This window comes from Poecilia reticulata, chromosome 18 (assembly GCF_904066995.2).
Source record: "Poecilia reticulata chromosome 18, P_reticulata-male-v2, whole genome shotgun sequence".
Lineage (NCBI taxonomy): Eukaryota > Metazoa > Chordata > Actinopteri > Cyprinodontiformes > Poeciliidae > Poecilia > Poecilia reticulata.
In genome coordinates this window covers 28,174,204-28,187,886 of record NC_088847.1, presented here as the reverse complement: position 1 = coordinate 28,187,886, position 13,683 = coordinate 28,174,204, and the positions used below count along the sequence as shown (strand labels likewise).

Below are 13,683 nucleotides of genomic sequence, written 5' to 3'. Positions count from 1 at the left end.
TTTGAGAAGGCGGATGCCTCTCTACGAGCTAAATGATGCAATTTTTGTCACTAAACTCTTGACTGCTGTGTTAACCTTCTTTGTGAAAACAACCAAACTGGGTCTCCACATTTATTTTATTCTAATGATGATGGAGTTTAAATCTGTTCCTCTCAGAATCTATAAACACATAGTCTTCTGCTTTGGCGTTCTCCACTTCCCCATCTACTAATGTTTTCTATCCAGTTTAGGGGAACTTTGCTTCCTTTCTGTGCATCTCTGTCGGCTTTAAGTGTTCAGCTGTGAATTATATTGATGAAGCAGCTTTCCTGCTCCTGTAACTTGGTGTTGTTCACACATAGAAGCTGTAACTCTGTAAATATCATCTTTCATCATTTACTAAATGGGTGATAGTAATGGATTACTGACCTTGGTTTCAGTCAAACACTGAGCTGCAGGTTCAAAGCTCACTTTCTTTGTTGATCAGTATTTACTTTCAGGTGTGGTTTTACACGCTGTTTGCTTAGTTTGAATAGTTCCCCCAAGTACCTGCTGGTCACACTGGAGGAGCAGTTTGTTTCGTTTTAGTGACAAGAATTAGCTTTTTGGTTGGAGATGGTTTAATTTTCCAAAATTGATAAACGGATGTCAAAATTAGATAAAGTGATGATTAAAGCTGGATATAGATTTTATACACAAACCTCAGGGCTTAAATTCCCACTGTAACAAATGGTAAACATTCAGTTTCTGCTTCAAATTGTACCTCTTCCTGTAAAATCATGAGTCAGTCTTCTTCCTGTAAGCTCCACTTAGTTTATTGCCCACTCAACCCTTTAGATGTCAGTGGGCAGAACTATAAAGGAAGACTTCATATCTGATGAAATGATTCACATGTCCATATTACATCTCAAAATAACTTATAGGAAAGAGAAACTTAAGCAGTTGCTATTCCTGACAGGAAAATGTCTCACAGAGAAACTCAGCTAGAGAAGCTTTCTTGTTCGATCTGTTTGGATCTATTTAAGGATTCACCTCTAATATCACTATAATATTTCTGGACTATAGTAACACACCTGTTGCACCAGCTTGCAAATGTGCAAGATGCAAACTGTCTAATTAAAATAACACGTTTTGCATAAAGTGTCACTTGATCATCACTTGAATCAGTTGTAAGCTTGCTTTCTCAGCCAGAGTAACTCCTATAATTTCTCAGGGTTAACACCATAGGTTAACCCATATCCTAGTCCTCTTAAACTGGCACTAAGAAAAGTTTTCATATCACTTTAAAGGAAACAGGGCTCAACATTAGAATGACATTTTTCAAACTCAACAGTTCGAAGATCTTTGTTCCCTCCCCCTCTGTATTACAAGCTGAATGTAGCATGAAGAATTTTGGAGTCCCTCAGACTTGATAAAACAAATTCAGGCCATTTACCATTTAGCAAATAAAAACAGCATGTATTTATAGCTTTATTAGCAACTGAAGTTTTTGTTCTCTAGTTGGATCCAACAGGGAATAAAACATGGAGCATTTTAACCTGAGCTGAGCAAGCTTTTTATCTCTACCCAGGCATTAGCAGACAGTGTTCAGTTCAAGGTGCTTCCTTGTTCCCTCTCTGTCTGGTTTACAATTGTCATGATGGGAGGAACCAGTGACACACCCTTCAGCTACCTGACATTTACACAAGAGCTGAAGCCAGTTTCTGTTCTACAAAAGAGAAACAAACACGGTCGTTGTCACTGAGAGCTGAAATGGAGAATAGAGAAGTTCAAATGGATAAAATCTCCTGTTCCATCTGTTTGGACCTACTGAAGGATCCAGTGACTATTCCCTGTGGACACAGCTACTGTATGAACTGTATTAAAAACCACTGGGATGGAGAAGATCAGATGAGATACACCAGATGCCCTCAGTGCAGAGAGAAATTTAAAAGAAGACCTATCTTGAAGAAAAGCACAGTGTTAGCAGAAATAGTGGAGGATCTGAAGAAGACTGGACTCCAAGCTGCTCCTGCTGATCACTGCTATGCTGGACCTGAAGATGTAGCCTGTGATGTCTGTACTGAGAGGAAGAGGAAAGCTGTCAAGTCATGTTTATCATGTCCAGCTTCTTACTGTGAGAATCACCTCCAGCCTCACTATGACGCTCCACCATTAAAGAAACACAAGCTGGTGAATCCCTCCATTAACCTCCAGGAGAACATCTGCTCTCGTCATGATGAGGTGATGAAGATCTTCTGTCGCACTGATCAGCAGTGTATCTGTTATCTCTGCTTAATGAATGAACATAAAGGCCATGAAACAGTCCCTGGTGCAGCAGAAAGAGCTGAGAAGCAGAAGAAGCTCCAGGAGAGTCGACAACAAATCCATCAGAGAATCCAGGACCGACAGAAAGATGTGAAGCTGCTTCAACAGGAGGTGGAGGCCATCAATGTCTCTGCTGATAAAGCAGTGGAGGACAGTGAGGAGATCTTCACTGAGCTGATCCGTCTCCTCCAGGAAAGAAGCTCTGAGGTGAAGCAGCAGATCAGATCCCAGCAGGAAACTGAAGTGAGTCGAGTCAAAGATGTTCAGGAGAAGCTGGAGCAGGAGATCAGTGAGCTGAAGAGGAAAGACGCTGAGCTGGAGCAGCTCTCACACACAGAGGATCACACCCAGTTTCTCCTCAACTACCCCTCACTGCCAGCACTCAGGGAGTCGACACACTCAGCCAGCATCAACATCCGTCCTCTGAGACACTTTGAGGACGTGACAGCAGCTGTGACAGAGCTCAGAGACAATCTGCAGGACGTCCTGAGAGACACATGGACAAACATCTCACTGAAGATCACTGAGGTTGAGGGTTCACTGACAGAACCAGAACCAAAGAGCAGAGCTGGATTCCTTAAATATTCACAAGAAATCACTCTGGATAGAAACACGGCAAACAGATTTCTGTTATTATCTGAGGACAACAGAAAAGTAACGAGGGTAGAAGAACAACAGTCTTATCCTCATCATCCAGACAGATTTGCTGTTTCTTTTCATGTCCTCAGTAGAGAGAGTCTGACTGGACGATGTTACTGGGAGGTGGAGTTGGGAGGAAGAGTATGTGTAGCAGTTTCTTACAAGAACTTCAGCAGAAAGGAAGGATTTGGATTAAACGACATATCTTGGTCATTATTTTGTACCAAAAACAGTTGCGTACTTTTTCATAACAACATTAAAACTCCAGTACCAGGTCCAGTTTCCTCCAGAATAGGAGTGTACCTGGATCATATAGAAGGTATTCTGTGTTTCTACAGCGTCTCTGAAACCATGACTCTGATCCACAGAGTCCAGACCTCATTCACTCAGCCTCTGTATGCTGGGATCTGGCTTTATGGTAATAAATCCTCAGCTGAGTTTGTTAAACTTAAATAGTCAGCAGTGACCTGAGGTCCAGCTTCTTTTAAATGTGCATTTTAGTTTCAGTTGTTTTAGTCTCCTCTGTTGTTGCTGAGAACTTTGTAGTCATTTCTTCACTGCTCAGAGATCAGCTGTCTTTCTTTAACATCTTTTTGTTTTGTTGGTGTTGGAGTTCTTTTGAGTGCTGCCCCTTCCTGTTTTTGTTCACCCATGGAGATTCTTACTGCTAAGGAGGATTTTGATTCATTAATTACGTTTACATTAATTACTCTTTCATTTGTTGAAATCCGTGTAAAAATTAACTGATGGAAACTGATTGCTACGATTGTCATCAATCGGGAAATTGTCATTAATTTGTTGGACGAAGATCAGATTATGATGATGCATATTTTTAAAACTCAAATAGTGTTTAGTATGGTGTGGAAAGTGAAATGTAAAAGGATGTCAGCAGCTAGAAACAACTTTCAGTTGCCAGTATAGACAACTGTGATCCTTTTCAGCATTTATTGTAATTGAATGGGTAAAAATCAGGAAAGTGATCCATTTCATGACAATTTTCTTTCCAAAGAAAAAATTTGTTTTTGAACATTGAAGCAAAGATGCCAAAGTGTGGAATGATGTCTTGGTTTAGTGTAAAAAAATTCACTTATTCATAATCTATAAAAGATGTTTTCAGAAAGCAGTCCATTCATTTCTAGATTTAGCAGAGAACAAATTCTCTCCTGATTGTAGAGGTCTTCTGTACAATCAGGAGGCTCTGAGTGGAGTTATATAGTAAACAACATTGATTACATTAATTAAGATTATGCTTTATGTGTTTGGTGCTTTATATGAGACTTTATACAACATCCAAGTTTATTTTCTGCTTTAATGATTGTATCAGTGTGATGTTGTAATATTGTAAAAATCTGAATAATCCAAATTTATTTGTAACATTTAGTTGATTTTGATGATTTAATCTTTCATCCTGGTGAACTTTTATAAAAGAAAAATAAAGAATATTAAAGCTGACACCTTTTGAATTCGTGTGAGACATGCACACATTTCAGATTGCTTGCCAATCTGAAATTTGATTTCAGATTGGCAAGGCCAACTCCAAGCATGTAGTCTAGATGGTTTATTCAGGAGGAAATAGTGATGAGGTTCAGGTGTTTATCTGAAATAGAATCGGCCTACAGTACCACTGAAAATCCTATAGAGTGCACTATGCCATCCATCCATCCATCCATCCATCCATCCATCCATCCATCCATCCATCCATCCATCCATCCATCCATCCATCCATCCATCCATCCATCCATCCATCCATTAACACCTTTGTCCCTAGTGGTGAGGAGGGGTGCTGGTGCCTATCTCCAGCGAACATTTCGGGCGAGAAATGTTGGCGACCTGTACACCCTGGACAGGTCGCCCATTGCAGGGCAACACAGAGACAAACAGGACACACAACCATGCACACATTCACATCTAGGGAGAATTTAGAGAGATCAATTAACCTGACAGTCATGTTTTTGTACTGTGGGAGGAAGCCGGAGTACCTGGAGAAAACCTGCCATGCACAGAGAGAACATGCAAACTCAGGCACTATACCACCATAGCTCAGAGAATAGACTTTAAAATATTGTTGTTAGTTTATAAATTACTGAAATAATACATTAAAGATCTGCTGTTGTCATAGCAACCTTCCAGATCTCTTAGATGTTCTGGTTCTTGTTTCAAGACAAAATTCCTGCTGGACATCAGCCGATTAGGGCCAATTTTTATGTCTGATTACTGCTAACCATGAGTTGCACTTTGGTGGAGATTTTAGCACTGCTGCTTTACAGGAAGGTTGTTAATTTGAATCTCAAACCAAGGACTTTTTGCATGGAGTCTTTGTGGATTCTCTCTGGGTATATGTTCTTTCTTTAACAATCCAAAAATATGACTGTTATCAGCCTTGTCAGTTATTGGTTGTCAGTGCTGCAGGATCCCATCCAGGGTCCAGGGATAGCGCTCCTGTAAGGATAAATATGTCAACAATAGACAACAACTGAGCTAGTAAAACCTCTAATAAAATCTAAAACAAAATGTAATTATTTAAACGGAAGGTTGGATGAAGTTTTTAATAGATTCCCATGAGTTACATTTTCCAATTTGCATTAAAACACTTTTCACCAGTTTCAGAAACCACTGGTGAAGCAGCAGTAGAGAGGTGGGTTAGATTACAACTAAGCCTGTCACAATAAAAAAATTTTACTGAGCGATGAATTGTCCCAGAAGTTATTGTGATAAATGATAATATTGTTGTTTTGAGACAATTTTCGAATAATCTAATGGTAATGGTATAATAATTCGAGAATGCATTCTTAAAGATCAATAAATGTTAAATTCCAATTAATATTTAACACTGGAAATGGAAGACATTTTAAATATCCAAAATAAACAAAACAACAAGTAAAATAAATTATAAAGTATTTGTAAACAAAATTGTCCTTCAAATACAGGGCTAGTTGAGACCAAAACACCAAACTGAAGATTTTTATCATCCAGTGTTTGGTAGAAAGAGAGAAAAGAGAAAAACAGTAAATCATGCTAATGGAAATTATTGAGCTCCCTTTAATTTATCATGTGATTGATTTATTGTTTATTGTGACAGGCCTAGTTACAACCGATTAGACCTGAAACAACCAACAGTTTCTGTTATCTCATTGCCTCGGGTACTTTCAACATTCCTGTCTGAACTTGTCTGATTAAGTGAATCCAGACAAATAACAACTGTGAAATTTGGACCTAAGTTTGTAGTTTATTCATTGAGTTGTATTAATTCAGATGCAAACTTTTTTCATTTCTAAAAAATAATGGTAAGGAAAAAGTGAGTATTTATCTCCATTTAGATTATATTAAGATCTAATTTATTCCCTTCAGAAGTTTATATCTGAGAATATTTGGAACCACAAATGTTTAGTGCAGCAACATGTTCAGACACTAAACTAACTAAACTAACAGCCGTTACTAACAGAAAAGATGACTCAGATTTCTGATGTATTAACAGAACTTATGTCTCATCCAGGTTTACAGTTATCCAGTGCTTACCAGATATAAAAGCTTTCTATAGTCATAGTGAAGGATTCTGTATAAGGCCATGGGAGGTATGGGTGAAGAGTTCATAAAATCTAAAATGCCAATGAATAAAATATAATCGAGCTTAATACAGGGTCACTCAGAGATATAGTTTTACTATTTATAGAGTCATTTAGCCAACACATATAACTGTGCATCAGATTGTGCAACATAACATGACAGGTTGGTAATCCAACAAGCAATAAGCATTACATTTTGTCAAATGACGTCGTCAAAGTCAACAAGCAATTACATATCAAGTATTCTGATCAATGCTTCACTTATTACTAATCAAAGGCTAATTGATTTGTTGTCTAGGCAAATAATCATGATGTAGAATTGATGTGAGAGACAAGATCAGATCCATAAGAGATTATACGTTACATGCATAATTTGCATGTAACGTAGGTAGCTCTGTTTCACTGTGCTTAATATTAACACTAAGATAAAAACAGGATGTTTTCAGTTTTCAATGCAACTGCAATTTCTGTTTTCTACTTGGGTTCAACCTGAAATAAAACCTGGAGCATTTCAACCTGAGCTTAGCAACCTTTTTAAATTCACTCTGTGGTAAAAACATAATGATGGGCTGGCAGACAGTGTTCAATTCAAAGTGCTGTCTTGTTCTCTGCCCCTCTGGTTTACAAACGTCATGATGGGTGGAACCAGAGACACTCCCTTCAGTAACCGGATATTTACACCTGATCCAGTTTCTGTTGATGGGGATGAAACTGAAACAGTCATTGTTACTGAGAGCTGAAATGGAGAAGAGAGAAGTTCAGATGGATAAAATCTCTTGTTCCATTTGTTTGGATTTACTGAAGGATCCAGTGACTATCCCCTGTGGACACAGCTACTGTATGATCTGTATTAAACATCACTGGGATGAAGAAGATCAGAGGAGAATCTACAGCTGCCCTCAGTGCCAAAAAGAGTTAACACACAAGCCTGTCCTGAAGAAGAACATCACTTTGGATGCTTTGGTGGAGGATCTGAAGAAGCCTGAACTCCAAGGTGCTCCAGCTGATCACTGCTATGCTGGATTTGAAGATGTGGCCTGTGATGTCTGTACTGGGAGGAAGATGAAAGCTGTCAAGTCCTGCTTATCATGTCCAGCTTCTTACTGTGAGGATCACCTACGACATCACTATGATGCTCCACCATTAAAAAAACACAAACTGGTGGATCCCTCCAAGAATCTCCAAGACAAAATCTGCTCTCGTCATGATGAGGTGATGAAGATCTTCTGTCGCACTGATCAGCAGTGTATCTGTTATCTCTGCACTATGGATGAACATAAAGATCATGAAACAGTCCCAGCTGCAGCAGAAGTGACTGAGAAGCAGAAGAAGCTCCAGGAGAGTCGACAACAAATCCATCAGAGAATCCAGGACCAAGAGAAAGATGTGAAGCTGCTTCAACAGGAGGTGGAGGCCATCAATGTCTCTGCTGATAAAGCAGTGGAGGACAGTGAGGAGATCTTCACTGAGCTGATCCGTCTCCTCCAGGAAAGAAGCTCTGAGGTGAAGCAGCAGATCAGATCCCAGCAGGAAACTGAAGTGAGTCGAGTCAAAGATGTTCAGGAGAAGCTGGAGCAGGAGATCAGTGAGCTGAAGAGGAAAGACGCTGAGCTGGAGCAGCTCTCACACACAGAGGATCACACCCAGTTTCTCCTCAACTACCCCTCACTGCCAGCACTCAGTGAGTCGACACACTCATCCAGGGTCAACATCCGTCCTCTGAGACACTTTGAGGACGTGACAGCAGCTGTGTCAGAGCTCAGGGACAAACTACAGGACATCCTGAGAGAGACATGGACAAACATCAAACTGACGATTACTGAAGTGGATGTTTTACTCTTAGAACCAGAACCAAAGACCAGAGCTGAATTCTTAATGTGTTCACGAAAAATCACTATGGATCCAAACACGGCACACAGGGAGCTGTTATTATCCAAGGAGAACAGAAAAGTAACAAGAATAAACCAACATCAGTTTTATCCAGATAATCCAGACAGATTCACTGATTGTTCTCAGGTTCTGAGTAGAGACAGACTGACTGGACGATGTTACTGGGAGGTGGAGATGAGAGGAGGAGTCTATGTAGCCGTTTCATACAAGAACATAAGCAGAGCAAAAGGATTTGGATTCAATGACAAATCTTGGTCATTCTATTACGACACAAACAGTTACACATTTCATCACAATAGTATTGAAACTCCTGTACCAGGTCCAGTTTCCTCCAGAGTAGGAGTGTACCTGGACCACAGAGCAGGTATTCTGTGTTTCTACAGCGTCTCTGAAACCATGACTCTGATCCACAGAGTCCAGACCAGATTCACTCAGCCTCTATATGCTGGGATCTGTGTTTATTATGCTTCCTCTGCTGAGTTAATTGAGCTGAAATAGTCACCAGTGACCTGATGTCCCTATGGTTACAATGCATGTTTCAGTTTCTTTAGTCTCCTTGGTGAGAGTTTGTTGTTTTATTTCTTCACTGTTCAGAGTGAAGCTACTTTATGGAGCTACTTTGTCATTTTTGTTGATGGTGGAGTAAGTTTTGGTGCTGCCCCTTCCTGGTTAAATCAAGAGCAGCATGGGGTTGAAAATCAGCTCAGGAACTTAAGCTGACTGTTTGCAAGTTTGAAAACATTTGGAATGCTTGTTCGTAGTTTTGGGTTGCCAGTTCTGATCACTGCTTTGTCGTGTTTTTGGGGAAGGGACTTCACCCACCTTGCTTGCTGGCGGTGCCAATGCATAGCAGTCTTGGCCCTGCCAGACTGCCCCAGTGCAATTCTGGCTACAATCCAGTAATGTGACACCATCTGTTTGTGAGAGACTGATTGTAATGTGATGTTCTCCAGATTTGATAAAGTGGTGTATAAGTACATCATCTCCATTATTAACAGAGGGGTACCAACCAGGCCGGGCAGCATGGGTGGCCATTGTAGGGCATTGCCCGCCCACAGAGTCAGCTGTGCCCCCCCTGGGCTGAAAGCTTTTTTTTTTACCTTAGAGTGGCCAACTTTCTATTATTCCTATCTCGATTTGATACAGTAGGGGCTCCTGCACTTCCCATATCTGTGCCTTCTGTCCCCCATCTGTCTAATTGTTAACACGTTGTAATGCGTTTTTTCGAGCCGCTTTTAAACGCAACATGAGCGCTGAGTTGCTTGCACCGGTTTTACACCTGTGCAGACAAAGCATCCTGCTGTGCAGAGCAGCACAGGGGTGTGTTGGAATCATGGCAACAAACCAGCAAAAGGCAAAGACCTTTGCACAGTTTTTTCCCCCAAACTAACAGTGAGATGAGTGGTGCTTTTGGATACAGGTAATGATATCTAAATGCTGACTAGCCAATACCAATATAAGCTATTAATTTTGTTATCTGTGTTCAAAAGTGGGTAGTACTGGTTACATTTAGTTGAGTATTTTTTTGGGGGGGAGTGGTACTTTTATGAGTAGCTTTACTGCACTGTACCTTTTTTCTTTTACTTGAATAATATTGTTACTCTTGAGTAGATTAATTTTGCTTTTAAAAAGTAAACTACAGAGATTGGAAACATTGGGTTCTTTGATTTCTGCAATTTATGAGCTAATGTTTATGCAAACTTGAGCATAATTACTCAATATTTTATGCATGTCACGGTTTATATCCTTATTTTGAATAAATAAACATGGATATTTTATATGAAATATTACATAATGTCATGTTGGATTTCAATCTTCGAACCCACATGCAAGAACACAACCAGAAGAGTCAGAATAAATTAACAATGATAAGTTTATTGAAACCAGCGAAAAGGGAAAGGGGGTAAATACTGGAACGGATGACCGGGTCGTCTTACTGTCAACAAGAGAAACAGGATTAGAATAGGAAGGTGAGTATTTTCCAGGAATAAATCAGGTAACTTCTTACTTGGTTTGAATACGAGTAAAACTTGAGCAGAGCACTGGGTGATTAGGTTTCGTTGGAGAGCGGACAGGTTTGTTAACAGCTGGAAGAGCGGCTTTCGACTTTGGTCCAGTTGTATTCTTTCTCCGGTTGGGTTCGGGCTTGGGTCTCCTGACCCGGAATGTCCCGCGAAGAGGAAAAGGTGAGAACACGAGGAGTGGCGTCTGACCGGTAACACCAGCAGCGTCGAGGGAGGACACAGGAGGTAGGTAATCCCCAACAGCGGGGAAACAGACTCACTCAGAACCCGGGGTAGACATCTCACAAGGGAACAACGAGGATACAACAGGATCATCTGGCGAGGAAGACAACAAGTAGTTAGAACAGAGCAGATCACAGAGGGCCTTTCTCTGGAACGATAGTTACCAAGGTGGGCAAACACTCAGGCGATGAGAAGTCGATCAGCCGCTGCTTATATTCACAGTCCATGCCCTCCAAACGAGCTGCAGGTGTGTCAACGGGGTTGCCCCAGCAGCTTCCCAGGGGCTCTGCGTCTGGCGGCATCTAGTGGATGCCATGAGGGATAACGGTGCTCCAACAAAAATAAAACTCAAACCTAAAAACAAAGAAAAAGACTAACAAAATAAAACAGGAAAACACAGACCCTGACACATAAAGGTTTATGTATTTTTATTAAAGCCAAAGCTTGTTTACTCTGCCTCCCCCAAAAAGGCAATACCCCCCCCCCCCCCCTGCTCCTCTGGAGTCGGTACCAACAACAGTATCCATATGTGTATTAAGAAAAACAAAACAGACCAATTATGGTCAAGTTATGGTCTGCTTTGGAGGTTGTCAAACTCAAATACACAGTGGGCCAAAATTTTAATCTTGAACAACGTCTCAGGCCAACATTGAACAAATGAACCTTTTAATATGGATCCAAACCAGTTTTGCTGGGAACAAGCATTGCTTGTATAACTTTGTAGTCCAGACATGCAAAACTGAATTAAAAAAATATAAATAGCATTCATTTATTAATAAAATTTAAATAAAAACTTTATGCCTCTTTTCTATTTGCAGCCTTCTGATTTAAATATCAAAATACTTAACTCAGAAGGCTACGGAAGAGGATTAGGGCCACTGGAAAAAAAACAAAACAGTTCTGACTTTAATCTCAGAATTCTGAGTTTAAAGTCAGAATTCTGACTTTAATCTCAGAAATCAGAATTCTGAGATTAAAGTCAAAATTCAGAGAAAAAAGTCAGAATTCTGACTTTAATCTCAGAATTCTGAGATTAAAGTCAGAACTGTTTTTTTTTTCCCAGTGGCCCTAATTCTCTTCCGTAGAAGGCTGATTTAAATAGCCTTATGATTTAAAAATAAATCATTGTGCTATTATTAAAAATATTTTTATTGCAAGAATTTTTTTTAAATTATTTTTATTAAAAATAATGACAATAAATGAATCAAGCACAAAGGAAACATAAATTATTGCTCAGTTTGCTACACACTGAAATAATCTGATGTGCTCAAGTCAGACACCTGGCATCTTGTTGCTGTTCATCAATGTCTGGATTCAGGCTCTGAGCTCAGGAAATCCTCAGCATCGAGCAACGGTGTTCATCAGTCAGACAACTCCTGTGAAATGTTTTGGTCATCTTCATCTTGGAGAAAAGTTGCTCACACAGATAAATGCTGCCGAACATGGAAAGCATTTGAGAAGCTTGGGTGCGGAGCTGAGGCATTGTGTCAGGGAAGAACTGTGGAAACTGCGGCACCCACAGCTTCATACTTTGACTTCAGTGTGTCATTACACTGGAGTTCAATAAGCTCCACTTGGAGGCTGGTTGGTGCGTTTTCCACATGGACTGTGAAGGAATTACTTAGCAGTTCAAACATACATTTCTGGACATCAAAGTCGGCAAATCGCCGGCTAAAGTCAGTACACTAAGTTTTTCATTAAACTGTATACAGGAACACGGCGGTAGATATCTCTGTTTTTATGGTTTGGCAGCAGGGACAATGGCCAAGGTTTTCTTGTAGCATCTGATTCTCCCACAGGCACAGTTTAGTTTAAAAGCTCTCACTGCAGCATTCATGTCTCTGTGATGACGTGTCTCCGCCCCTGAAGCTGCAGGTTCAGCGCATCGAGATGGCCTGAGATGTCACACAGAAAGGCCAGCTCACACAAAACCTTTTGCTCCTATAGCTCTGCTGTGTTCTTCATTTTGCTTTCCAGAAACTGGTATATTTCCTCCCGCAGCTCAAAAACCTGTGCAGTACTTTTCCTTGGCATAACCTTCTCACCGCTGTGTGATATGGCATGTCTGCATATTCCAGTGTTTCTCAATTCCGGTCCTCACTGCCCCCCTGCCCTGCATATTTTAGGTGTTTCCCTTCTGCCAAACACCTGGATTTAATTTTTTTGTGATTAACAGGCTTCAGCAGTACTTTATGGTCATGCAATCATTTGAATCAGCTGTTCTGAAGTTGAGGCACATCTAAAACATGCAGAGCAGGGGGGCGTGAGGAATGGATTTGAGAAGCACTGGCGTATTCTGATCCGCACTCCACCAGAAAAGACTTAAACTGGTGGTGATTCGGAATAAAGTTAACTTGTATAGTTATAGTTGTTAACATTAACTATAAAGCTAACAACTTGTGTCAGTGTGGTCACAACATGTTCCATCTTTAGGGCTTTGCCACATAGTGATTCTGATGATGCAGTGATAAACGGTTAGCTCACCGGCACAGTTCTCTTCCCGCATCTTCTCCAAAACCCTGACCACCAGTCCACTTTTTAGACTGGAGATCGCTGGCGCACCATCTGTCGTTAATCTCCCAAGGCAGCTTTATTTCAGCTACACATTTGGAAACATCCTTCAAGATTTCTTTTCCTGTGCTTGTGCCATGTACGGATTTTAATCCCAAAAGTTCCTCCGTAACACACAGATTTGAGTCCACTCCACGGATGAAGACTGGAGTGGCTACCCAGTCTTCAGATCCATCGCTGCTCTCATCCACAGCAAGGGAGAATGCCACAAAATCGTTTCCCTTTTCCATTAGCTGGCTCTGGATGTAGCCCTGTACAAGTACAGGCCATTTACCACTTAACAGATAAAAACAGCATGTATTTATAGCTTTAGCTGTAGTTTTTGTTCTTTAATTGGATCCAACTGGGAATAAAACATGGAGCAATTCAACCTGAACTGAGCAACTTTTTATCTCTATTAAGGCATTAAAATATATTTCAGGGTTAGCAGGCAGTGTTCAGCTCAAGGTGCTTCCTGTTCCCTCCCCCTCTGCTTTGCAGACGTCATG

At 40.5% G+C, this 13,683-nt stretch overlaps 2 protein-coding genes across 2 annotated transcripts; both read left to right on the top strand.

Annotated features, from left to right (window-relative positions):
• The first annotated feature begins 1,704 nt into the window (after window positions 1-1,704).
• LOC145548670 (tripartite motif-containing protein 16-like) lies at window positions 1,705-4,237 on the top strand. The gene has a single exon (XM_081599521.1). The coding sequence runs from the start codon at window positions 1,732-1,734 to the stop codon at window positions 3,379-3,381; it is 1,650 nt and encodes a 549-aa protein (XP_081455647.1). The 5' UTR covers window positions 1,705-1,731; the 3' UTR covers window positions 3,382-4,237.
• Window positions 4,238-7,229: 2,992 nt separating this feature from the next.
• LOC108167161 (tripartite motif-containing protein 16-like) lies at window positions 7,230-9,444 on the top strand. The gene has a single exon (XM_017310282.2). The coding sequence runs from the start codon at window positions 7,230-7,232 to the stop codon at window positions 8,874-8,876; it is 1,647 nt and encodes a 548-aa protein (XP_017165771.2). The 3' UTR covers window positions 8,877-9,444.
• The last annotated feature ends 4,239 nt before the right edge of the window (window positions 9,445-13,683 follow it).